The 27,754-nt window shown below is 34.0% G+C and overlaps 4 protein-coding genes across 5 annotated transcripts in view; 2 read left to right on the plus strand and 2 right to left on the minus strand.

Moving 5' to 3' along the window:
• Positions 1-4,919, plus strand: part of LOC125808593 (putative disease resistance protein RGA3) — a gene marked incomplete at its 5' end in the record, with an annotated part of 22,834 nt that extends 17,915 nt beyond the window's left edge. The window contains 3 exons of the mRNA XM_049488268.1: positions 1,172-3,704; positions 4,761-4,820; positions 4,862-4,919. Of these exons, the coding sequence (XP_049344225.1) occupies positions 1,172-3,704; positions 4,761-4,820; positions 4,862-4,919 (2,651 nt within the window). The remainder of the gene's footprint in view (positions 1-1,171; positions 3,705-4,760; positions 4,821-4,861) is intronic.
• Positions 4,920-9,796: 4,877 nt separating this feature from the next.
• Positions 9,797-11,750, plus strand: LOC125808583 (CBL-interacting serine/threonine-protein kinase 14-like). Its single transcript, XM_049488257.1, has one exon. It carries the CDS (start codon positions 9,995-9,997, stop codon positions 11,303-11,305), a length of 1,311 nt encoding a protein of 436 aa, XP_049344214.1. The 5' UTR covers positions 9,797-9,994; the 3' UTR covers positions 11,306-11,750.
• Positions 11,751-12,661: 911 nt separating this feature from the next.
• Positions 12,662-27,453, minus strand: LOC125808585 (uncharacterized). 2 transcript variants are annotated; one of them, XM_049488261.1, is made up of 6 exons: positions 27,409-27,453; positions 17,276-17,385; positions 15,894-16,090; positions 14,522-14,719; positions 13,432-13,491; positions 12,662-13,010 (listed from the first exon to the last, which is right to left on the minus strand). In XM_049488261.1, the coding sequence occupies exons 2-6, from the start codon at positions 17,382-17,384 to the stop codon at positions 12,849-12,851; spliced, it is 726 nt and encodes a 241-aa protein (XP_049344218.1). In that variant the 5' UTR covers position 17,385; positions 27,409-27,453; the 3' UTR covers positions 12,662-12,848. The 2 variants fall into 2 exon arrangements, with proteins under 2 accessions (XP_049344218.1, XP_049344217.1); XM_049488260.1 differs by lacking the exon at positions 27,409-27,453 and adding an exon at positions 18,394-18,550.
• Positions 23,064-26,783, minus strand: LOC125808584 (uncharacterized). The gene is made up of 5 exons (XM_049488258.1): positions 26,635-26,783; positions 26,312-26,508; positions 25,018-25,215; positions 24,267-24,326; positions 23,064-23,787 (listed from the first exon to the last, which is right to left on the minus strand). The coding sequence occupies exons 1-5, from the start codon at positions 26,741-26,743 to the stop codon at positions 23,530-23,532; spliced, it is 822 nt and encodes a 273-aa protein (XP_049344215.1). The 5' UTR covers positions 26,744-26,783; the 3' UTR covers positions 23,064-23,529.
• Positions 27,454-27,754: the final 301 nt, after the last annotated feature.

Genomic DNA, 27,754 nt, shown 5'->3' on the forward strand with positions numbered 1-27,754 from the left:
TTTATGCTTTCAGGTAACTGGAAACAGTCCTCTGATTTTATCCGTGAACTAGCAAAAGAAGACGACTTTGTGAAGGAGCAAAAATAACAATGGCCGATCCAGTAATTGGTGCTACTGTTCAAGTTGTGCTTGAGAAGCTGCTTTCTCTCACTATTGAGGAGGCCAAAACTTTAAGGAACTGCAAGAAAAATCTCAGAATGCTCACAAAATATGTATCCATCATCCAAGCTTTCATTCATGATGCTGAAAGACGACAAGTCGAAGATCAGGCTGTGGAAGAATGGCTCAAGATGCTTGAGAGAGTTGCTGAAGATGCTGAAAATGTGTTTGACAAATTCACATATGAATCTCTCAAAGCACAAGTGATGAAAAAACCGAGCCAAACTACTGGAAAAAGTCCATAGCTTCTTTTCTAATACTGCTTTTAAGTACAAAATGTCTCGAAAAATCAACAACATCAATGAAGAGTTGAGGGCTATCAATCAGTTAGCCAATGACCTCGGTCTCCAATCACTGACTGTTCCTTCTCGCAAAATACTACAAATCAGAGAAACAGATTCCTTAGGAGTTGCTTCGGATGTTGTTGGTAGAGACAAAGATGTTGCTGAAATAAAGGAGAAGATGTTGAACATGAGAGAGGAAGTTGTTCTGTGTGCCATTCCCATAGTGGGAATGGGGGGTTTAGGGAAAACTACTATTGCTAAGAGAATTTTCAATGATGAAGAGATCGGAAAGCACTTTGAAAAGAGAGTTTGGTTGTGTCTACCTGAAATGTCAGACACTAAGAGCTTTCTTGAACAGATCCTGCAATCATTGACAGAGCGGAAACTTGAGGTCCAAACCAGGGACATTATAGTCAAGAAACTCCGAGATGAACTAGGAGGAAAAAGATATTTGCTTGTCTTAGATGATTTGTGGCATGTTGACCTTCCAGTGTGGGATGAGTTCATGGACAGCTTGAGAGGAATAAACACTTCCAGAGGAAACTGCATTCTTGTGACGACTCGTATGAAACTGGTGGCATCCACAGTAGCAGCAGTAGGTCCTCATATGTTGGAAAAATTAGAAAAAGATCACTGTTGGTCAATTTTCAAAAAAAGAGCATTTGTTGATGGGGAAGTTCCGGAGGATATACTAAGTGTGGAGAACAGGATTGCTGAAATGTGTCAAGGTCTACCGTTGGCAGCAAGTGTTTTGGGAGGTCTCTTCCGCAACAAGGAGAAACATGAATGGTGGGCAATTCTTGATGGAAACCCCCTTGTTGCAGATGAAAATAGCTTGAAGAAAATCCTAAAACTCAGCTATGTTAATCTACCATCTCCATATCTAAAAAAATGTTTTGCTTACTTTGCAATGTTTCCAAAAGATTTTAAGTTTGAAAAGGACAAACTAATCCAACTCTGGATGGCAGAAGGGTTTCTTCGTCCAAGTCAAGAGATTCCTGTTATGGAAGACGTCGGGAACAAGTTTTTTCAAATACTGTTGCAATATTCCTTGCTGCAAGATGTTGAGCTAGATGAGCACAACAATACAACACGATGTAAGATGCATGATCTTGTGCACGATTTGGCTGGAGATACATTAAAATCTAAACTATTTGATACGGAAAGTGTTGGAGGTAAAAATCTTTCTCAAGTTCGATACTTTGGATGGGACTCACCAACTGATCAGATAGATAAGATAAACGAGCCAGGACTTTTGTGCACATTGTTCTGGAAAAGCAATATATCTGATGATGTGCTATTGAGCTTTCAGTTCTTGAGAGTTTTAAATTTGTCCGGATCAGGCATCAAGGAGTTGTCAGCCTCAATCGGCAAGCTAATATACTTGAGATATCTTGATCTCTCCAACACTAAGATCGTAGCCTTGCCCAACTCCATTTGCAAGCTCTACAATTTGCAAACATTTAGAGTCAATGACTGTCGTTCACTCAGGAAGCTTCCAGAAGAAATGGCAAATATGATAAGTTTGAGACACATATGTTGGTACGATCGTTATGGATCAGATATGCAGACGCCACTTAATATGGGGCAATTGACTAGTCTTCAGACGCTACAGTTTTTCTACGTAGGTTCAGAGAAAGGTCATCGGATAGAAGAATTAGGTCGTTTGAAAAACCTTAGAGGTGAATTGAAGATCAAACATCTCCAATTAGTTGGAAATAAAGAAGAGGCTCAAACAGCATATTTACAGGAGAAACCAAATATCTACAAGCTGGCATATTTGTGGTCCCATGATGAATCAGAAGGCTGTGAGATCAATGATGAGCATGTGTTGGATGGTCTTCAACCGCATCCTAACTTGAAAGCCTTATCAGTAGTGGACTATTTAGGGACTAAATTTCCTTCATGGTTCAGTGAAGAGTTGCTACCAAATTTGGTCAAGTTGAAATTAAGTGGTTGCAAAAGGTGCAAAGAAATTCCATCCCTTGGCCAACTGAAATTCCTTCAGCATCTTGAGCTGGTAGGATTCCATGAGTTGGAATGCATTGGACCTGATTTATATGGTGTTGAGATTAGCAATAATGGATCAAGCAGCATTATCCAAGTGTTCCCGTCACTGAGAAAACTAGTATTGGAGGATATGTGTAGCCTTATTGAGTGGAAGGGCGATGAAGTTGGAGTAAGAATGTTTCCTAGGCTTGAGAAGTTGAGCATTAGTGTATGTCCATTGTTAAAAAGTACTCTAAGTCAATTTGAAATCCTGCGTGAATTAAGTATTGAAGGAGTTGACAGTGAAATGCCACTGTTGAACTTGTGCAGCAACTTGACATCTCTTGTGAATCTTGATGTTTGTAATGTGAAAGAGCTCACTTGTCTTCCAGATGAGATGCTACGCAACAACGTTTCTCTTCAATACCTATCAGTCTCATACTGCGGAGAGTTTCGTGAATTGCCACGAAGCTTGTACAATGTCCATTCTCTTAAGAGATTACGAATATCCTGCTGCGCCAATTTCAGTTCTTTTCCTGTTCCCTGTGGAGAGAACTATTTGACTAACCTCCAAAGTTTGGTTTTATTCGATTGTTATGGATTGACCAGCTTACCAAGTGGAATGCTAGAGCATTGTCGGTCTCTGGAAGATTTTAATGTCCGCAATTGTAACAACTTAGTTTCATTGCCTTTACACGTGTGGGAAATGCCTTCACTTTCCTATTTGGGTTTATCAGATTGTCCCAAATTGATTAGTGTACCCGCAGGGGGCCTTCACTGTCTCACCGGGTTAAGGACATTGAAAATTGGTCCTTTCTCAGAGATGGTGGATTTTGAGGCATTCCAATTGATTTTTAATGGCATTCAGCAGCTATCGTCCCTTCGTACATTGGAGGTATACGGACGTACGGATTGGGATTCTCTGCCCCATCAGCTTATGCAACTCTCTGCCCTAACAGAGATCGGAATACATGATTTCGGAATCGAGGCTCTTCCTCATAGACTTGGCAACCTTACTTCTCTTGTAACATTATATCTGGTGAGATGCAAATGGCTACAACATGTGGACTTCTCAGATGCCATGCCCAAATTACGGTATCTGGAGATCCGTGATTGTCCATTGTTAGAAGCTCTGTCGGATGGGCTCGGCAACCTTGTTTCTTTGCAAGAGATACGTTTATGGAACTGCAAAAAACTGGAGCATCTGCCATCCAGAGATGCCATGCAACTCCTCACTAAATTATGGAACCTGCAAATTAGTGCCTGCCCACAGTTAGAAGAAAGTTGCATGAATCGGAGTGGCTCGAACTCCCAGTGGTCCAACATTTCCCATATTCCCATAATTGACCTAGGTGGGACAATAGTTCAGAACTTAAGTAAGTCTCTATTTCTCTTTCACTTTCTGAGTAGATTTTTTAAACATTATTTTGCACAAGTTCCTGCAAAGAAGTTCTGTATGTAATATAATACTTTTTCCTGCAATTATTTTGACATTAAGAAATGCAAAATTTATCAATCAATTGCATATGTGCTATGCTTTCAGCATTTTGCTTGTCCACTTGAACCGAATTGTTCTTCTTCTAATTCTTCAAGTATGGTATATCTTGATATGTTTTAATCATGAATTTTATGTTTTTTTTTCCTTATAGGTTAGTAGTTCCAATGTCATACTAGAACGTTGCTGTGGTGATTCAAGCCAAATCCCATGAGCGGCAAGCAATAATGTGAGGTAAATTTTCATTTACAATTTATAGGCACTTCGTAATCTACTAGTTTATAAATAGATGACACACTTGTCGCTACTTTCACTTCACAGGACAATTTCTCTGTTCATTAAAATTTTCGTGAATGAAGGACACTACTAGTTTAATTCAGTTTCTTGGAGCTGATCCTCATTGCACACTCCTACAAGTTGTTGGTTATGGTTGTGAAAATCCATAACCAACAACTAGTTACGTGGAATCACTAGCTTTGCATCTAGCTATAAATGTAATATAATAGTAGTAATCTGCATCTAGCTTTGCATGTACAGTTCTATGATAATATATACTCTATGTTATTTCAGATTTCAGTTAATTGCTCCTAATTAGCAAAACTAGAAGATCCATTTAAGTTAAGTGATCACACTTCACACATGTCAATTTTAATTGTTAATTTTCTAACTTTTCCTTATCCTTGTAAATATGCTACTTTATTGCTTATTTCCAAATATTTTTAAAAGCCTACAGAATCTTAACATGTTATGCCATAGATCGCAACACGAGTAGATTCTAGAGAGGATAAAGATATCAGCATATGTGAGATATTAAGTGTCTTAATTCCTGACAGCTTAGATAAAATCAGTGATACATCATTCAATGAATGTGTGGTTCATAGAGTCGTCAACTGGTATATGACAACAGTATTATGCTTGTTTTTCTTTTGCACAGGAGAAAATTGAAGAAATTTGTCGTCAAAGGCCAGAAAGTACGAAGTTTCACCAAATAATGTACTTGGTATAGTACTCGGTCCCGAACAACCGGGCCGTGTTCGAGGGTTAGGCTTGGGTGTTGTTCCAACTGTGGCATTCAAACAGACATCTAGGAGATTTAAGCATGTTGATGTGAGTTCATCTAGCGCTAGCGCTCCACCTCCAAAGTGGCAGCAATAGATGACGAGTATGAAATCACAATTGAATGCGCGCTACTTAGCTTATATCAAAAGAACATAGGGAATGTCCCCTCACTTATTTCCACCTCCTCCACAGGTATGACCATCATAAATATCTATGTTTTATATGTACTCTTTCTTAAGAATATATCTAAGAGTCTAACTCTATCTTTATGTACTCTTAAGTTCTGTTTGGGCTATGATTATTTTTATTTTGCTAGGAATTTATTTATGTTTTGTAGTGTACTCTTCATAAAGTCCAATTTGCTTTGCAGTGCCTTTTTTTGATGTTTAGATAATTCTTTTAAGTCAATATTAACTTTGTTGGCAGTAAGCATCATTGCTTATGCTTATCTGTAGGCTGTGATGATATAGAGCTTATTGAGTTAATCAGATTTTGGTCAGCTCGAACCGAATCTTGGTAGGGAAAACTAAATTGTGTTGTAAGTGGTGTGACGAGTATTGGGACGAAATAGGTCCTAATTGAGTGGAAGGGATGTTAAGGATTCATTTAGTTTATCCAACTATAGATTGTTGTTGTTGATGTTGTATGCTATTCTGGTTTGCAGCTATGGCGGTGTCCCTTTTCATTACCCGATTTTGTGACATATCTGAGCCTAGTTGATTACTCAACTGAGAATAATTCGTCGAGAATATGAATTAGGCAGCATTTTGATGGGCAGTTTATAGCAATTAATAATTTGTATTGAGGCATCGTAGTTGTATGCTATCCTGGTTTCCACTTGTTAAAGAATGACAAAAGTCCCACATCGGTGGTTAATGAGATGGGTGGACTCCTTATAAGGTTTGGACAATCCTCCTCCCTTTGAGCTAGCTTTTGGGGTGTGAGTTACAAGACCTAATTTAATACCACTTTCCAGCCATGGTGGCATTCCTTCCTTACTCACCGGTAAATAGTCGTGTCTAGGCTGTCATTGATAAGTTACTTGACCGATGAATAGAACCAAGTAACTTATGTTTTATATGTACTCTTGTGTTAATATTGACTTAAAAGAATTCAATTTTAAAGAAAGTTTTTGGAAATTTCTTTCTGGAATAATTGGTGATTACAAAAATGGTATTTGAAAATCTTTTAGGTGAGAAGTGTACTTATTACAAGAGAATTTTTTTCCAAGTTCATTGATACTTCTGTGCGAATACATATATTTTGGAGTATGATCATCAACTTGCTTGTTAATTAATAAAAAAAAATTCAGGCATCCGATACAGAAAGTGGGGCTCATCAGTTACCCATCGGACCAACCATCGATTAGAAATCTTTGGATGATGGACTAAGCATCAACTAGGAATCATTTTTAGGACCTTTTTTTTGGATATTCTAGTTGAATGACACTTGAAATTACTATTTTGATGATGTAATTTTGGAGCTTTGATTAACACTTCAAAACAGTAGTAGTATTTTGATGATGTAATTCTGGAGTACTTTTGTTTAATGTGATGAATATTTTGCTCATCTGATCTTTTATGTTGTGTTAAAATTACTAACCGTAGAAATTTAAATATATAGGGTGCAATAAATAGGATATAAGTATGGATTGACAAAATTAGAAAATATAATTATTACGGCATCAGAATTGAACATTACGACATTTTTTAACCGTTATATATGAATGACACAATTACGACGGGTGTAAACAATCGCTTTATCCAAAAAAAAATGTCGCATTTAAAAAGGAATATTGCGATGGTTTTATATATGTATAACGGCGGTTTTGTGTAAATATTACGACGATTTCGTAACAATAATACGTTTGTGACAGATGGGATTACGACATTTTCACAGTTATAGTACATTGTGGTTTGAAACCGCCGCATAAATAACCGTCGCAATAACCCTGTTTTTTTTTAGTGACTGTGATTAATCATTAAAGGTCGCAGACATGAATAAGATTTGCTGGTATGGAAAATGCAGTCAAAGAAATGAAATTTTTACGCCTGTTAGATTTAAGAAGTACTCCCTCCGTCCCATTTTATGTGGCAACATTTCCTTTTTGGTCAGTCCCAAAAAGAATGTCACTTTCCTTATATGGTAAGTATTTAAAGGTGCAATTCCTCTTTTACCCTTGTTGGTCCCACATAATCTTAAAATAATATTCCAATACATTTATGAGGAGAGAGAAAAGTGAGTGTACTTTTTAAAGGGCAATTTGGTAAACATTTCAAAGTCTTCATTTATTTCTTAAACTCCGTGCCCGGTCAAATGTTGCCACATAAAATGGGACGGAGGGAGTATTACTTATTAGTCTTTCCCACTATACCACAAAAAAAGAGGGGTTACTTACTAATATGTACAGGTAATAAAAATTATTTTCAATAAAATGGGCATATATATCAATATTGTATAAATATTTTTCAACAAAATCGGCATATATAATAGTGTATAATATGTACGGGCAACAAAAATTCTTTTTCTTCTATATTTCCCCCCTTCTTTTCATCTAGAATTTTCATCTAAAATAAATAAAAGTCTCAAAAGTCCCTAATAATTTCATCCCCCAACAAACATAGCTACACTTTAAATTTTACAACAATTCCTAAAATGTAATTCTAAAATCCTTTCTTCATTTTCTCTTTCACTTCCCTTATTGGCAATCTCCCTTCGCCCTTTTCCTCTTTCATCTATGGCTAATATATAAATATGTTTTTTAATTTGATCTTAAGATATATATGTCTTTCAATTTTTGATGTGTACAAGTAGACACTTAAATTAGTATAAAGTTGAACAACTGGATACACACATCTACTTGTCATAATACATGTAGGACATCATGTAGAATATCGTGTTAGATACAAATTGTCACATAAGGCATCAAGTAGGTCGTGTGTGTCTACTTGTTCAATTTAATATAGGTTTAAGTGGCTACTTATACACACTCAAAATTGAAAGACATATATATCAAATAAATCTAAATTAAAAAATATGCTTATTTATTATGTTTTTTTTTATCATCTCTTCCCCCTCTCTCTGGATTTCTCAATCTCAATTTTCTATGCAACCCACAAATGTATCATACAGGACCTACCTTCATTAATTTAATACCAAAAAACAGGGCAGGGAACAACTATCATTTAATTTGAAAAAATTTCATTTAATAATGCAAGTCATCCACCGTCACTTTCTAAGGCCATGATAGAGAGGTTTGAGAAGGTAGACAATCCTTCAATAAATATCTAATAAGATGTGGAATTCAAACACACTTAAAATTCATAAGAATTGTACGGATATCTGTGAAGCATAGCAAAAAAATTATTTTAGATTTCGTCACCTCATTCAATTTTACAACAAATACTCGATTTGAGGCGCTACAAGCAAAGAAAAAACCATTTCGTGTAAAAACAAAACAAAATTTCATGAATCCACGAGAAAAGTCATGTTCTCACACTGCTAGATTGAGACTGTCACATTTCTATTTAAGTAAGAAATGAATATTGTTGCAGGTTAAATATCATCATGAAACGTCATTAGGTGAATCTGCACTACATTTATTTTCTCTAAATCTTCTTTATAGGTAAACATAATTATATTTTCTACGATTTTATATTGGTAATTTTGAGTTATATCTAAGAATTTAATGATTTTCCAAGTTATGATCGTATCTAAAAATCTAGTAATTTTCAAAATTGTAATTAAATTGTATTTGGAGTTTATCTGATTTATATCTAGGATCAAAATCTAAATTTATGACGATACAATATATATACATGGTGTATATATTCAAAAACAAGAATTAAAAATACAATAATGCAAAGCGACTAGCCCTAAAATTAGTGTATTCAACAACATTGACAAAGTGTTGATGCATATATATATATACTAAATTAAGCAAACAAACATATCAAAATTAATCGATCAGATACAACGAAAACGATAGAACACATACGATGAATTTAAACAATAAATACAACTCAAAAACAGTCCCTATAAATTATAATTAGAAAAATATAGCTACTAATATAATAATTATAATCCAACCTATACCTAATAATGAGATTTCCTCATATTTACATGGTTTAATTTGGCCACTCCTTAGTCCTTACCCTTAATTATATAATCTACATTTTCTTAGAACTTTCGAGTTCAATCATTTCTGTTGCTCCTCATGTTCCATGTGATCAGCAATTAATTTGTCTCTGTTGCTTCTGCGGTTGGCTAGACGTCCTTTAGCCCCACAGTTTCGTTCCATATTGGTTGATTATATTAAAAATAGTTATCACATATTTCTTTCGTACAATTTTACTTGTTCATTATACTAAAAATAGTTATCTAACAATATGTTTAAAAACTAACAGATAAATTACCATTTATCTACCATTTTGAGTCTGTTTTACTCTTCCTATTAAATATTATTCAATATCTAATATATTTCTTAAAACATTAAATTTAACATATTTATCAAGTCAACAGTGTACAAATATTGTTGGACAGAGAGATTATTAGTTGTGAATCTTATTAAATCAAAAAAATATTAATTAATTTTTTTTTTTAATGTTACCCTTGCAATTAATTCTTTTCTGAAGTGTCCATTTACAAAATTCTGAAGAAAAATTTTAAGACGTGAATTAGCAAAATTTTCTTCTTAGATATCGTAGCAAATGAAAAGTGAGAGTAATATGGATCGGATGGCGTACTTCTTTTTTTTTTTTTTTTCAACGAATAACGTGGTTAATTTGAATACGATTGCCCATTCTCCGCCTACCCTCTACTTTTTTTAACAACAAAATATCAAAAGCTTTAAACATTAACCAATCGCATTCGAATCTTCTATCTTCTGCGTAGAAGCTACGATTTGTTTCTTGATTTTTCTCATCATCGAGCAATTTCATTGCTTTGATGCAAAAACAAGAAGAATTTCCGGAGGGATTTGGTGCTGTTTTGGTCTCTGGGTTTAGTTATGCCAGAGATCTTACGTGAGGAGAGCAGTTCATCTTCACCAACCACCGCCGGCACCATCACCGGCGCCGGAGATTTCAAGCTTAACCTATTCGGGAAATATGAGGTCGGGAAGCTTCTGGGTTGTGGTGCTTTTGCAAAGGTTTATCATGCTAGGGATGTGAGGACGAGACAGAGCGTGGCGATTAAGACGGTAAGCAAGCAGAAGATATTGAAAGGTGGTTTCATGGAGCATATTAAGAGGGAGATTTCTATCATGCGCAGGTTGCGCCATCCTCATATCGTGCGCCTTCATGAGGTGCTCGCGACGAAGACGAAGATCTATTACGTTATGGAATTCGCTAAAGGTGGAGAGCTGTTTACGAAAGTTAGCAAAGGGAGATTCAGCGAGGATCTCAGCCGGAGATATTTTCAGCAGTTGATCTCCGCCGTTGATTATTGTCATTCTCGTGGCGTGTATCATCGAGATCTGAAACTGGAGAATCTGTTGCTTGATGAAAATTGGGATCTCAAGGTCACCGATTTCGGGTTAAGCGCAGTGACGGATCAGATCCGACCCGACGGACTCCTCCATACGTTATGCGGCACTCCGGCATATGTAGCTCCTGAAATCCTCGAGAAGAAAGGATACAACGGAGCTAAGGTGGATATATGGTCATGCGGCATCATCCTTTTTGTGCTCAACGCCGGTTATTTACCCTTCACCGATGCAAATCTAATGGCGATGTATCGGAAAATCTACAAAGGCGAATTCCGTTGCCCTAAATGGACCTCACACGGATTGAAACTGTTGCTGACTCGACTCCTCGACACGAATCCCGAGACTCGAATCTCCATTGAACAAATCAGAAACGATCCGTGGTTTCGGAAAGGTTACAAAGAGGTGAAATCGCATTTCGGTGATGAATTTGAGTTGAAAAATAGCTCCGATGTAAATCGAGACGGCAAATTTCTAAATGCGTTTCATATAATCTCGTTATCCTCTGGTGTTAATCTGTCTGGATTGTTGAAATCTCTAGGAGGGAAAGAGACAGTGGATGTTGAAAGGTTTGTTTCAGCATCGTCACCGGAGAGAATAACACAGAGGATTGAAGAGGTGGCGAAGGCTGAAGGGATGAGAGTCACCGGAAAAAATCGCGCCGGCGTGAGAGTTGAGGGGCAAAATGGGAAATTTGTTTTAGCAACGGAGATTAACCGGTTAACGGAGAAAGTGGTGATTGTAGAAGTTAAACGAAAGGAGATAGGAGCTGGACCTGATGGAGAATTATGGAAACTGAAATTTAAGCCGCAGTTAAGTGAATTCTTTTTGTGAATTCTTTTGTGGTCCGAGTTGTTATTACAGCGTTCTCTATCGTAGAATTAGAATTCAGACTTCGTGCTACTCGTTATTTCTAGATAGCATAGGAAAAAAGAGATTTCAAAAGGGAGATGACTCTAGTTGTTGAATAGCCCGACGAATGTGGATCGAGGTGAATTGATGTTCGAACTAGTTTCTGCACACGTGATTGGTTAAAGAACTTACTACATTTTTGCAAATAGGAATTCAAATTATCATGTCAGGTTTGGGCAAAACCTGTTGATATTATTATTGCTAAGAGTTAGGATAATGTATCATAATGTATTGTATTTGTGTACTCTCTGTATACATAAGATACAGAGAGGGCAAAATTACTGGCTTTTGTATATATTTTTATGACCCGGTAACTGATTTTATGATCATCTCATTTTTCATAGTAAAATGATTATTGAGATAGCTTATTTTAAATCCTAATTGTTTGGTTTTGTATGACAGTTGGGATAGTTATTGTGTGATTAGAGAAGCATAATAAATCGATATGAATATTATGAATTGTCTCGTATAAAATGATTTATTATTGATACCTTCTCCTCAGTTCTTTCCTCCGTAATGGAGAAGGAAAACGTAAGTGTGCCCTATAGAGAATGTGGTTAGAAATTTATAATAAAGTCCAACTACAAATATTGGTAGAAAGAAATGTTTTGTATACCCTTGTCCGAGGTGTCAAAAAAGGTCAAAAAATTACAATGTATATAAAGATCAAATTTTGATTTAATAAATATATATACAAGTATTAACATTTCTAGACACAAGTTGAAGATTAGTCTAGTGGTTAAAGGTTGCGAAAATTTCTTCAAGTTCTAGCTTTGCTTAATGAAAATCATCCCTCCGCTGCTATATCATTGTATGTTCTAGCGCTGCTAGCCTCATAATTATCATATTGACATCCCTTAATGAAAATCCAACCTTTCTAAAAAAGTTGAGGTATTTCAAATTATTTTGTGAATACAAACAAAATGAAATTATTTCAATTTAATCGTTTGACGTAACCAAAATTGAGTTTAAATTTTGAAGACATTTCTGGATTTTCAAATCAAGGAAGAGTGGAATTTAGAAAGGATTAATTTGTAACTTTCATGCAACTATACAAGGGGATTTAATGAAATTTTGTCAAGTAAAACTGAATTATTTTAGTGTGTGACAATCTATTTTGATTATATGTGCTGTAGGCAACCTGCAATACGAACCGAGGACGGGTCATTAAATCCCCCTCGCAAGATCACAGCCCTTAATATATACATACGAAAAATATTTTTTGACCTATATACTTCACATAACAAACACATGCGCAATCTTAAGCGTTCATAGAAATTAAGAACGTAGTCGTAAGTTTTATTAGGTTGAGCTTCTTCCATGAATATCATTGTATATAAACAAGTGATAAAGTTTGCACTTCAAGTTAAACACATTATACACAAACAAGGCATAAACTGAAAGATGGTAATCCAATTGTTTACATACAAAACATACCAAGCTGGGCTCAATAACCTGTATTCACTTAAGAGGCAGAATGCAATGAAGTTTGCATCTCTGGTAATGCTTCTTCTTTATTAACAGCAGGCTGACAGGCATGCATAATCGTGCATACGTCATTTTTCTCCAGAAAATGTTCCGCGTTAATGAGGATCACTGGTGCATATTCGAAGACCATTTTCTTGCACTGCAGAAAATCGTGAGGCAGAAACATCAGTAGACCAAACAGCTTTGATCCTTCCACATATTACAGAAGTATTGCAAGTAATATAGTAATAACCTAGCAATTACTCATCGAAATAATCATTTTCAGAGAGAAATTAACGCTTGTAATCAAGTGTAAAATGGATCACTAGAAAACTTTTGCAATCTAGCTCCTTAATGAGGAAGAAACATTTATTGTCATTCAAGCATTTCATTTCTTTCGACAGTTCAGTGTTGTGACACATGCAATTGGAGAAGTTTTTTAAGGACGCCAAAGGTCCAAACAATGTACCAATATTTGTTTAGAACTATAACAAAAGAGTTACCAGAGACGGAATTAGGTAAGTATGAGCAAGCACTAAGGTACAGCTATGACAGTAAGATTAGTTTCAGAGGGTATTTACCTTATTGGCATATTTTTCAACAGATCCACATGCCTTCAAGAGAATTGCAAGTATGTCTAACTGAAAGTAGACAAGAAGCAAATGAGTTTAGTGAATATATTCTGTCGCAATAAGAACTACATACTGTCACTTACCAAATTAAATAAGGTAAAAATGAACTATTTACTGTCTCCATACACATCTATGGGTTCATGACATTTTTTCATAAGGAGTATAAACGAAATAAAATATCCGACCAGCCAGATCCTAACCAGTAAATTTTATGATATTTTTAGGTATAACAAGTTATTTAATCATTTTAGTTACTAACGGTACTCAATAATTTATCTCCAGGGTATCACACCCAAGGGCATAATCTGATGATTAAAGAGGTGGAACGAAAACCATGAGAATCGGGATTCGAATCCTAGTAGACGCAAAATCCATTAGGAGATCTCATTCTATCTGCCTAAGTTTTTGTGGGCTGAGTTAATCGGTACCTGTGCTATTAAGAGGAAGTAGGTACCTGATGGGCTAGTCGAGGTGCGTGCAAGTTAACCTACAGTCCAAAACACCACCACAATACAGATAGACACACAAGCACTCACACATATCTATAATCTATTATATATAAATATATATGTATCCTATATGAATAACTTGCAACTAAAAAAAAGGCCGAACATTTTTCACGCATCCACAAAGTTGAGAAAGTAGGATTTTTTTAAATGTTGTTAAATACAAGTAGAAAGACATGTGTACCTTATCAACAGACATGTACATAATTAGTAATATTATGTAGCTTCCTACACATTATGAAGTATTCTAAACGAGGTATCATTATCTGCAACACATTTGCAAAAAAATTTCAAGTTCATGCTAACACACCCATGTTGGTTGTCTTTTCAAGATACAACATTAGTGGTACACATTTGAAATTTAAATTGACATTTTCTTATGGAGTTTTAGAGAATCAGATTAACCACCTAGCCTTTGCAATAAGGTAGACTTTTTAAGTAATTGTAAGTGGACCCTAACCCTGAAACATGGTTCCTTTATTCTTTTTCTCTATAGTTCGGCATAAAATGTATATAACGAAAGACAAGAGTACCTGAGTGTCAGGATCTTTCAGTTTTGATAGTGCCTCTTCAACCACTTGATGACATACGTCACAGCCATTTGGGGAGAACTGTTGAGAGATGGAAACCACTTTCCGACAAAGGTCAACCTTTTGGCAAATGTCATCAGGTTTTATAGTGGAGATCTCTGAGAAGAAGAGATGAGCATATTGATCCACCATGGCAGTGCACTACAAGAAAATAAGAGAAGTTCACTTGCAAATTAATATAGCAAGAGACAGAAAAAATCATATCAATGTTGTTGCATGTAGATCCTAAAGACATCAAGATATTGCTATAGCTTTGCTTAAAGCACATTTAACTTAAACCTTAAAGTTAGCGCAATACAGGCTGAGCACTTCGCCTCACTTATAAGGCGCCTTCCTACAGGTGCCAAAGTGTCAAGGCATCACCTAATTGCTAATGAACTCTGATACTAAACATCAAATATAGACAGCAAAGTGATGCATTTATCGCAAATGTATGCATGTGTGTAATTAGGAATTATTAACAATTTAGTAGCACTCGCTCCATTTTTTATTTGTGCATGAAGCACCACCGAAAACTGACAAGTTTTTAATGCTTTTGCCTTTGATATTGCAAGCTATTAATAATCTTTTCATAAACAGTCACATAAAGCCCCACAGAAAACAATCTACCCCAGGCTCTATGGACAAGATCAAAAGACACACTCCACTAGTTTATCATTTCTCTTCATCCAAATAGGGGTAATCTAGGTCATTCTGGATTTCAAAAGAAGCCAAATTGTATCCAAAATAAAATGGGATACTTTAAGAAACAATCTATTTAAAATCTGTATGATGAACTATACTCGTAAAGAAAACATAAAGGAACATGGGAAGCAGGTTTCAGGTACAAATCCTTGCAGAGATAAAAATACTAGGCGATTCCTTCCCATTTGTCCTACCCTTGGTGGACAAAGTTACTTGGTACTATTGTTGATGGGAGGCGGAAGATATCTCGTGAAACTAATCGAGGTGCGCGAAATCTGGCCCAAACACCACGGTTACCAAAAAAAAAAAAATGAGAAGCAGGCTCAGTGTGTGCTGTCTGTGACTTGCTTTTAACCCATAATCAGAGTGGGTCTCCAGTTTCTTTCTATATTGTAAACAAGATAATTGATATCATAAATATTGAGTTAAAACATTTAAGGATGTCTCAAATAGAATAACCCTATTGGCTGAAACGGATAAGAATATTAAACGAAGACTTCTGCTATCTTCATGAGTATGCATAACGCATTACATTTAGAAAATCATTTAGATGGGCATGCAGTAAGTTAATCATTTAGACAAAAATAATTTAATGGTCACAAGATGGGCATTTAAGTCAAATCACAAGTACCTCCTCCTTGTATATTGGCATCTTCGAACAGGTCATGAGAAGTACTTCAAGTATCTTTGCCTGGGTCTGCTTATTAGAAAGGTAATCAAGCGCAGTAGCAGTATATTCTTCACACAATGTGCATAATCCTTTACTGTTGCTGACATCTTTCAGAGGCTGAAGTTGTTTCTGTGCCTGTAGGTTACTTGTCCACAATGCTATTGCAAGAAAGCCAAGATTAATGTGTTTTCCATATTTAAGTTTTGATTCAAGTACTCCTTAATCAATCAAGTGAAAATAAATGACTTCACATAAATATAAGATGATAGCATCTGCTACAGGAGAATATAGTCAAAACATCAGTTAGGCTAGTAAGCATGAGTATAAGAATTCGACCACAAAAGAGTAATAGGATGGAGAAATCAGCGACATGCCCATCCAAAAAAATCTTGATCATGGAGGATAAACAGACAATAAATCCATGTAGGAGTAGCTACTTGAAGAACTAGCAAGTAAGCATCCTATTCAAAATTCAACAGGATAACTTTTCATCCAAGGTTTCTCAAATCAACAAGAATCCTTTATTTAAAGAGAACATACATTGTCGGTGCCCCATTTTTTTGGAGTAAACTGTTATTATGACCTAGACTACCACAATCCAATAAAATGAAAAACTTGACCATCCAATTTTGTATTTCCAGAGTTTATTTTTCTATATAATCAAACAGGCCATATTTGACAATATATCCACACACAAAAAGGAAACTTGATGTTTATATCATTATAAGTCGTATGAGGCATCACATTTTTCCAGTGAATGTTTGCTAACCCATCCTAAACAGAAGGAACAAACAAACCCAATTGAGTTGAAAACAAAGAAGAACCATGTGGCACATAAATAGATGGTACTTCCTCATGAGACTGGTTGGTTGGTAATAGGTGCAGAAGAAAGGAGAAGAAAGATCTTCGGCTTAGAGCAACATTAATGTTGCAGTTTAAATTTAGAGGCTTGAGGAAGAAAAACTGGAAGAGAATCATTATTCATTGCTGTAAGAGTTTTTAAGAACTGAAAATTAATCGATGAATAAACTGCAAGCAAATTCAAAGCTTAGCTTATGATATGCTTTCATTAACAAAAAATCACAAACTTTCGTAAGACATCTATCCTGGAAAATCAAAGAGGTTCTCATTAATCATAAGTAGGGTACTGACCATAGAAGGACACTGGTCGCCAAATTTGTAAGTTTTGTGGCTGCACAATTACTATTTAGCAGAGTCATCATTTTCCTATGTGTGTGTGATTTAAGGCTATCCTATCACTTCTCAGTCCATATTACAAAAATCATATCCCAACACAATACTAAATCCCCTGGGAACTGGTAACACAAGAATAGGAGAAGTACCTGAAACATCCTCGGTTTCTATAATAAGGAGGTCAGGGGCAGCTAATTCTCTAGCTGTACAACAAACAGCACCGAGTAGTACAAGAAACAGGCAGACCTTGACATCCATGCTGCCAAGTGAAACAGTCAGTCTAGATTCAAGAAAAAGAATAATAAAGTACAACAAAGAGAGTCCACGAAAGATATGCTAATATTAATCAATCAATCGATCAACAATGCCTCAATCTCAAATTAGTGACCGATCAAACAATCTAACTTTCATTTGAATATTTGACTGTCTTATCAATCAATTACTCCTCAATCCCAAATTAGTGACGGATCAAACAATCTAACTTTCACTTGAATATTTGACTGGCATATCAATCAATTAAGCCTCAATCCCAAATTAGTGACCGATCAAACAATCTACCTTTCGCTTGAATATTTGACAGTCGTATCAATTAATTACACTTCAATCCCAAACAATCTAACGTTCTGAATATTTGCCAGTCATATCAATCAATTACGCTCAATAGCCTCAATCCCAAACTAGTATCTGATCAAAATTCCAACCTTGCTTAAATATTTGACGGTCATGTCCAAAATAAAACTACAGTCCCAATAAGCTTAAACTACTACAATTCTCAACTCCAATAAGGTTTCAATTCCTCCTCACCTCAAAAAGTTTTCATCTTTTTTTAATTTACCAACTAGATTTCAATCAAACAAAAACCCAATATATTACAACTTTAATCAAAACCCAGATCAATTAAAAAAAAGGGTGTCAGTCCACTACAATTCTCAACTCCAATAAGCTTTAGATTCCTCCTCACCTCAAAAAGTTTTCATCTTTTTGAATTTACCAACTGACTGACCCAACCCCACACCCCATCCCAGTAAAAAAAAGTCAACCTACTTAATTCAATCAAACAAAAATCACAATATATTACAATTTAATCAAAACCCAGATCGATTAAAGCAAAAGGGGTGTCAAAGATAAGAACAAAACTCGAAAAAGAAAAAAAAAACATCAAAGATAATGTCTATACAGATACAGAAAGAGAAATCAGAAGAAAAAATAAGAATTAAATCTAAAAAATTATATACCTAATGATGATGATTGATAGAAGAATGTTTACCTGGAAAAAAGGGGAAGAATTTTGAGAGTAAATGACAAATAGAGGAAGTAGTACAAAGGCTCTTTCTTCAAGCAAAGAGCAGATCTCCCCCTTTCTTGTAGGCAATTATTTTTTGGCTTAATTGAGAATTTCTATTAGGAGTTGATCTCCTGCACCTGCTATAATTTGTATCCTTATCCAACCGGATTTTTATAATTTTTTATATATATGTTTTTAAATAGAGGTAATGAGTGAAAGAAAAAAATAATTGGAGGTCAAAAGTTTTTTTTTTTTAAAAGTGTTTGATCAAATTTTTGGAGAAAATAACTATTTTTAAAGAGAAGTAGAATTTGTTTTTGAGAAACTAAAAAAATGTAGTAGTAGTAGTTTTTCCAAAAATATTTATTGAAAAGCATTTTTGAGAAAAATATACTTCGAAATATTTTTTAAAAGCTTGGCTAAATATTTAATTATTGCTCAAAAGTGTTTGGAAATTTTTATTATGATTATATTATTAAATAGAAACTATTTCTCACTAAAAGTATTTTTTTTAAGAAAAAATAATTTATCAAAATAAGTTGATTTTAGAAGTTTGGTCAAACAGACGTTTGGTATATTGGATAAGTATATAATTTTGGATAAAAATCTAATATTGTATTATCTCTTATATTCGGTTGCTAATTTTGAAATAAACTATATCACAATTAGTAATTACTAATTAATATTACGATAAGTTATCTCTATGATGAATTGAATATTAGTATCAAAACTAATATCATATATCATATATATATATGGGCAAATTACAGAAACCACATACTTTTAAGGCAAAATTATAATATATCCCTTAAAAGTTTATAATTACAGAAATCCCTCAAACGGATACAATAATATAAGTTCTGATACATTAATCTAATGTGCGAGATACAATAATATAAGCGTTGATACATGTGCGAGATACAATAATATAAGCGCTGATACATTAATCTGATGCGCGAGATACAACAATATAAGCGCCGATACACTAATCTGATGTGCGAAAATGAGGGACTTTGGAGATTTGTAAACTTATAGGGGATAATGGTAATAAGTAACTAAAAGGTGAGATTTCTGTAATTTTTCCTATATTATATATATATACTACCTTAAAAGCATGAACTCCTAAACTTAATGTTGAATTACTATAATACCCCCAATTAAAATACTCAATTTGTTTTATTTATTAATTTAATTATTTGTATTATATTAAAATTAGATACCCTTTCATATTAAAGAATTGTGATTTTCTCAAAGAGATGGTACTTTTCCAAAGGGTTGCAACTTTTTTGACGGGTTTTGATATTTTCGATGAGTTGTGACTTTTTCGGAGGGTTGTTTTTTTTCAAAGGGTTGTAACTTTTCCGAAGTGGTTGTACTTTTTCCGATGAGTTGTGACTTTTGAAAAAGGTAGTGATTTTTCAGATGAGCAGTGACTTTTTCGAAATGTTGTAACTTTTCTGATAAGGAATAATTAGCACCTATTAAACCTACTATTTGTTAGCTATAAATAGAGGGTTTCCTCTCACTTTTAAACTACGATTTTTTAAAGTTTTCTACTCTTCTTCTTCTTAAAAAATCTCAGGGTTATTTGCAACAATTGATTAAGTTCAAAATTCAAGGTGCCACATAAGAAAGAGTTGGTGAACAAATTTATAGCAAATCATTCATAAATTCACACTCGTATTTTTTCTTACGATTTCCATGAGTTAACAGTGACAAAAATTTGTGGGAAAGACAATAATAATAAACAAATATGAATAAAGTCACATGATTTGAGTAAGATATTTCTTCTTTGGTTTTTTATTTTTTATTTTTTTACCCTCAAATGAAGCAGTTTCTTTCTGATTGCTAAAACAACAAGCATCAACGTAGTCCATTGAATCATTAGTTTTGATGTTAAATCACTATTTCAAAAATAGATTTTCACTTTTACTTATAATATGATAATATAGACATGATAATAATTATTTTTAATAGAAATGTAAGTAAAAATGAAACGAAGAAAGTAAAGTGTTGGTGACAAGAGATTTTAATCAAATGGAACTCTATAGTGAATATAGCATTAACATATATTTTTGTCTTCCTTCTTCATTGGCTATGTATCATTTCTTTTTTTTTTCCTATTATTCTGTGTTCATTTTAATTTGAGAAAATTTTATGTCACAATATGCACTCATTGATAGCTATATAAAAATATATAAGAAAATAGTGATTGATTATAAAATAATTTAAATCAAATTAAAGATTCTATAAACAATACTTTAAATTTTATTCATCTATTAATTTTTATTATTGAAAAAGTTTAATATTTTATATCACGATACAACTTCTATAAGATACTAGATACTTTCATTAGACAACAACTATATGATATGTATGCGTCAGGAAAAAGGAGAAGACTACAATTCTACAAAGATAAGGTAGAAACTTAAAGAAATGAAATATTTTTCACCAAAAACGATGTTGTTCATTTATTAAAATTAAATTATGCTACTGAAATATATATGTATATCTAAAACATAGAATTGGTCAAGCTAAATATTTGACATACGCTCAAACCTCAATTTAACCATCATTCGTTATAACAATAAAATACCTTCTTTTTTTTTGTAGAATTACCTCTCTATGATAGTCTTACTCAAATATTCATTGATTGATAAAAGATAAATTACGTATAAAGATAAAATATTGAAATATTTATGGTAATCCTTATTAGTGTCCTGCGCATACTAAATTTGAAGTATGAACATTTAAGAGGAATATTATACTTAAACGGTGTCCATCATTTATGTTCATAACCTCAAGAGGAAAGACTGTTGGTGACATTTTTTGTAGTGATATTTTTTAAATAATTTTGTTGGTTAGATTTGTTTACAAAATTGAGTGAAGTAAATAATAATACTACTAAATAAATTTCTCCCCATATTTAAACTTTGAATGTATTTTGAAATGTTTCAATAATATATGGTCATTTTGATCTCAAAATACAAGTAACTCTATAATATTCTGTATTAATCATTTAAAAGCACTTGTCCTATGTTCTTTAAATTATAATTATTTACTAAAAAACTTTAATTTAGTAATATTACTTCTATTTTACAACATCGTATACTATATATATGATACACACGTGCAACGCACGTGCCCTGAAACTAGTATTACTATAAGTGGAAACAAAAAAAAGTTGAAAGTTGAAATACCAAAATATCCCTATAAAATTGAGTTACTACAATAATGCCATTAAAAAAAAATTACTCTAAATTAAAATGTTATAAAATATTTATTTAATTATATTTAGATAGTAATTATATAATATTATAGTATACATATATACAACACTAGAAAACACAAATGTTGTAGTAAATACTATTCATACAATTAATAATCAGTTAATAGTAAGAGACTATATACATTTAACCGTATGTCATTAGTATATGAATAACTTGAATGTTTAGGCTTCTCCTTATAGTTCGTGAAATGTGTATTTTGAATTCCCATAGACTTGAAAATGTGTATTTACTTTTTCTTGAATTTTGTATCACTTCTTTAGTACTTAATTATGTTTATTTAATGTCAATCTTGAATTGTTTCATCTTCCGATGACTATTGCAATATTAACTTTTGAAATGTTAATGAACATGTAATTAATCAAGGATTTATTTTCCTAATAAAATATACCCATATTATCATTCATTTTCTTCATACACAAAGAGTTTAGAAGTTATAATCATGATTTAGCATAATTGAGCTTTTGATGATTTAGTAGTAAACCAGCATGGGGATGTAATCTTGGTTGCCTAATATATGCTGCTTCTTGAAAAGGTATTTGGCATATGAAATGAAGTTTTTTGTTATTTTCTTGTTGCATCTTTTAACCAAATTAAAATTACATACTTTTGAATAAACCTAAAGATTATGTATCACATTCTAAAGATAATGGAGTTACTGGACATGTATACATGGGAATACCATGATTGCCTTGAATATGGTACATCATTATTTATATACTTGTGCTTTTGTTTTGGTAAAAAGCAAGTTAGTCTTATTTAGGTGTTTTAATCATTTTTTTAATATTATAAGTATCAACGCTAATTCTATGTCAGCATCTCCGATAATGTTAGATGTGATATATATTATCTTAATTAGTTTTACATAGTTCAACATTTCCTATTTCGTGAACTACTCCCTCCGTTCTTTTGTAGTTGTTACTATTTTTTTTTAATAGTCAAACGATATAAACTTTAACTAACATTTTCAAATGTATTTTTCCATCATATTGATATGAAAAAATTTGCAATTTATAGTACTTTTCGTATAGTTTTTAATTATCTAAATTCTTATTTCAAAATATCAAATTAGTGTAATCTAAATTAACTTTAAAAATCAATCAAGTTGACTCTTAAAAACGCAATATGACAACTAAAAAGGAATAGTGAGAGTAGTAACTAAAATTGTGTTAAAATTAGATGATATTATTGTGTTTGACTAAACACATATTTAGTAGAATAATACATAAAATTAGGCATGTACAAATTTTATAAAAGTAATAGTCTTTGAAAATGTGGGTTTGAAATATAAAATTAAGCACGTACAAATTTTATGAAAATAATAGGGATAAACGTGCAATGCACGTTCCCAAAGACTAATTATTCTAAAATACAATAATCTACATATACATTCTTTTTAGAACAGGCTAAAATGAAAGTATGTTAGGTAAGATGCGAACTAGAAAATAACTCATTAGATAATGAAATGCGAAAAAAGTACAATATAGTAGTTTTGTAATTATCTGTCTGAAAGCTTCCAAACAATACAAAATTACACACTTTTACTCTAAGTTGTGTTGTGCACACTCTTCACTTTTTGATGTTGCATCCGTGTCGACCTTTCCAAAAACACACTATTTTTGGAGAATCTGACACATATGACGCAACCGTTGACATTTTTAAAAAGTCTGAGCAACATAGCTTATACTACATAGGCAAATCTTGCAATCAAACACTCCCTCAAGTAAAGCCAAATCGCGCGGCTCAAACAAAATATACATCATATACTGGGAACACTCGCGATTACAATCTTAATCTTCACCTGATCGATCCACATTAATCTCTTCCAGAATCACAACCAGAGCAACAACAAACGCGTAATCCACGTTCGGGCACACAGTGACACCAAAATTGTCTTTCCCAAGCAGTATGCTTTGAGCATTGTGCTTCCTGTGCATTTGTGCAATGGAGTTTGTGTCTTTGGTAATGCTTCATCTTTACCAACATCAGGCGGACACTCAAACAGAATAGTGCATACATCATTTTTCTCCAGAAAATGTTCCGCGTTAATGAGGATCACTGGTGCATATTCGAAGACCATTTTCTTGCACTGTAGAAAATCACGAGGCATGAACAAAAAGGCGTGGAGACAGAGGAAGGAAAGGAACATTAGTACAGCTACCAAACAGCCTTGTATAGTTCCACATATGAATCATCAAGAACTCAATAGTTCTCTAGAATACATAAATTACACAACTAATATAGCATGACCCTGGCACTTACTCATCAGTATAATCAGTTTTAGAGAGCAATTAACGCTCGTGATCAAGTATTACAACATGTCTAAAATCAAATAAAACAGATCACGATAAATCCTTTGCAAACTATCTCCTTAATGAGGAAGAAACACTAATCGCCATTCAAGCATTTCATTTCTTTTGATAGTTCAGCGTTGTGACTTGTGACACATTGGATTGCAGAAGATTTTTAAGGACGCAAAAAGGTCCAAAAGAGTTGTCTAGATTAGGGAAGTATGAGCAGGCATTAAGGTACAGCTATGAAGTAAGATTAGTTTCAGAGGGTATTTACCTTATTGGCATATTTTTCAACAGATCCACATGCCTTCAAGAGCAACTGAAGTATGTCTGACTGAAAGTATACGAGAAGCAAATGAGTTTAGCGAAGATTAAAAAAGGTAAAAATAAAAAACCACTTAGTGTCTCCATATACATCTACGGGTTGATGACATTTTCACATAAGGAGAGTAAATGAAATAAAATATCCGACCAGCCATTCTAACCAGTAAAATTTATGACATTTTTAGCTATAACAAGTTATTTAGTCGCTTTAGATACTAGACAGTGCTCAATAATCTATCACCAGGGTATCACACCCAAGGGCGTAATCTAGTGATTAAAGAGGTGGAACGAAAACCATGAGAATCAGGATTCAAATTTTTTGTAGAGACAAAATTCACTAGGAGATCTCATTCTATCTTCCTAAGTTTTTGTCGGCTGAGTTACTCAGTACCTGAGCTACTAAGAGGTAGTAGGTACCCCAAGGAATAGTCGAGGTGCGTGTAAGTTAACCTAGAGTTCAAGACACCATTACAACATAGATAGACACACAACCACTCACACACATATTATACATACACTTATATATATATCCTATATGAATAACTTGCAACTAAAAAAGTAAATGCCAAACATTTTTACGCATCCTCAAAGTTGAGAAGATAAAGAGTTTTTTTGTGTAGTAAACTATTGCAATTTGAATTGACATTTTTTATGTAGTATTTAGTTCGGCATAAAATGTATATTATGAAAGACAAGAGTACCTCAGTGTCAGGATCTTTCATTTTTGATAGTGTCCCTCTAACCACTTGATGGCATAAGTCGCAGCCATTTTGGGAGAACTGTTGAGAGATGGAAACCACTTTCTGGCAAACGTCAACCTTTTGGCAAATGTTGTCGGGTTTTATAGTGGAGATCTCTAAGAAGAAGAGAGGAACATATTGATCCACCATGGCAGTGCACTACAAACAAATAAGAGAAATTCACTTGCAAATTAATGTAGCAAGAGACAGAAAAAATCATATCAATGTTGTTGCATGTAGATCCTAAAGATATCAAAATATTGCAAAAGTCTTGCTTGAAGCACACTTAAACCTTAAAGCCAGCGCCATACAGGCTGAGCACTTCACTTATAAGGCGCTTTCGTGCAGGTGCTAAATTAGCAAGGCATCACCTAATTGCTAATGGACTCCAACACTAAGCAACAAATATAGACAGCAAAGTGATGCATAGCAAATGTGTGTGTGTGTGTGTGTGTGTGTGTGTATAATTAGGAATATTTTATGCTTTCGCGTTTGATATTGCAAACTATTATTAATCTTTTCATTAACAGTCGCCCAAAGCCCCACAGAAAACAATCTAGCTTGGGTTCTATGGATAATATTAAAAGACACACTCCACTAATTTATCAATTCTCTTCATCCTAATAGGGAGGGCTAAATCTAGGCCATTCTGGATTTCAAAAGAAGCCAAATTGTATCCAAAGAAGATGGAACACTTTAAGGAACGGTCAATTTAAAATCTGCATGATGAACTATATTCGTAATAAAAATGGAAAGGAACATGGGAAGCGGGTCTCAAGTTCAAATCCCAGCAGAGATAAAAAACACTAGGTGATTCCTTCCCATTTGTCCTGGCCTAGGTTGATACTGGATAGAGTTACCTTGTATCTATTACTAGTGGGAGGAGGTAGGTATCCCATGGAATTAGTCGAGGTGCGCACGAGTTGGCCCAGACACCACGGTTATCAAAAATAAAACATGGGAAGCAGGTTCAGTGTGTGCTGTCTGGGAATTGCATTTAATCCGTAATCAGAGTGGCATCTAGTTTCTTTCTTTATTGTGAATAAGATAATTGATAACATAAAAATTTGAGTTAATACATTTAAGGATGTCTCAAATAGAATAACCATATTGGACGAAATGGATAAGCACATTTAAAGAAGACTTCTGCTATCTTCATGAGTATATGAATGAAGCGTTACATTCAGAAAATCATTTAGATGGGCAGTAAATTAATCATTTAGACAAAAAGAACTTTAAGTCAAATCACAAGTACCTCATGCTTGTATACTGGCATCTTCGAACAGGTCGTGAGAAGGAGGTCAAGCATCTTTGTCTGGGTCTTGTTATTAGCAAGGTAACCAAGTGCAGTCGCGGTATATTCTTCACACATTGTGAATAATGCTTTACTATGGCTGACATCTTTGAGAAGCTGAAGTTGTCTCTGTGCCTGTAAGTTACTTATCCACAATGCTATTGCAAGAAAGCCAAGATTAATGTTTGCCATATTAAACTTCTTAATCAATCAAGTAAAAATAAACGACTTCAGATAAATATAACAAGATCATAGCATCTGCTACAGAAGAATAGGAGAAGTACCTGAAACATCCTCGGTTTTCATAATAAGGAGGTCAGGGGATGCTAATTCTCTAGCTGTACAACACACAACACCGAGTAGTACAAGAAACAAGCAGACCTTGACATCCATGCTGCCAAGTGAAACAGTCGGTCTAGATTCAAGAAAAAGCATAATAAAGTACAAAAAAAAAAGAGAATTAATGAAAGATATGCTAATATTAATCAATCAATCGATCAACAATGCCTCAATAACAGATTATTGACGGATCAAACAATCTAACTTTCACTTGAATATTTGACAGTCATATCAATCAATTACGCCTCAATCCCAAATTACTGACCGATCAACAATCTAACTCTAGCTTTCACTTGAATATTTGACAGTCATATCAATCAATTACCCCTCAGTCCCAAATTAGTGATGAATCAAACAATCTAACTTTCACTTGAATATTTGACTGTCAAATATTTAAGTGCAAGTTAGATTGTTTGATCCGTCAATAATTTGGGATTGAGGCATCAATCAATTAGGCCCCAATAGCCTCGATCCCAAACTAGTAACGGATCAAATTCCATCTTAGCTTAAGTATTTGACAGTCATGTCCAAAATAAATTATATGAACTACAATCCCACATACTTATTGAACTAGTACAATTCTCAACCCAAGTTTACGATACCTACTCACCTCAAAAGTTCTCATCTTTTTGAATTTAACAACTGATTAAACCAACCCCACCCCCACCCAACCCTAGTAAAAAAAACTCTATGCGGAACGATGATGAAGAATTGTTTACCTGGAAAAAGGGGAAGAATTTTCAGAGTAAGCGACAAATACAGAAAGTAGTGTACCAGGGTTCTTTCTTCCTTCCTTCAAGCAACAGCAAACCCCCACATTTCTTCTAGGCAATCACACACTCTTCAACCCACTTTTCTTCTAGGCAATTACATCATCTTCAACCCAACTTTTTCTTTTTTCTTTTTTCTTTTTCCTTTTGCTTTTCCATTGGGTGTCCCGAGCTCCCAAAAGGCTCATTTGTATTCGATGGCTAATTGGCTGAAAAGGGAATCTCACTGTAGCTACAAATACATCTCTCACTCCTTGTCCAAACTGCTATACTCCAATTGATGATTCAAACATAT

This window comes from Solanum verrucosum, unplaced genomic scaffold, assembly GCF_900185275.1.
Source record: "Solanum verrucosum unplaced genomic scaffold, falcon-dt-bn FXZP01000654.1, whole genome shotgun sequence".
NCBI classification, from domain to species: domain Eukaryota; kingdom Viridiplantae; phylum Streptophyta; class Magnoliopsida; order Solanales; family Solanaceae; genus Solanum; species Solanum verrucosum.

Bases quoted from the DNA above. Each gene is read 5' to 3' on its own strand.
- LOC125808585 (XM_049488261.1), bottom strand. From the start codon at position 17,384: ATGGATGTCAAGGTCTGCCTGTTTCTTGTACTACTCGGTGCTGTTTGT. The intron at 14,720-15,893 runs GTACTTGTGATT...ATTTTCTTGTAG, and splicing joins TGCCAATATACAAGGAGGAG to TGCACTGCCATGGTGGATCA. The intron at 13,011-13,431 runs GTAAATACCCTC...GATTTTCTGCAG, and splicing joins TTGAAAAATATGCCAATAAG to TGCAAGAAAATGGTCTTCGA.
- LOC125808584 (XM_049488258.1), bottom strand. From the start codon at position 26,743: ATGGATGTCAAGGTCTGCTTGTTTCTTGTACTACTCGGTGTTGTGTGT. The intron at 26,509-26,634 runs GTACTTCTCCTA...TTCTTGCAATAG, and splicing joins GAAAACCGAGGATGTTTCAG to CATTGTGGATAAGTAACTTA. The intron at 24,327-25,017 runs GTACTCTTGTCT...GTATACTTTCAG, and splicing joins TGAAAGATCCTGACACTGAG to TCAGACATACTTCAGTTGCT.
- LOC125808583 (XM_049488257.1), top strand. From the start codon at position 9,995: ATGCCAGAGATCTTACGTGAGGAGAGCAGTTCATCTTCACCAACCACC.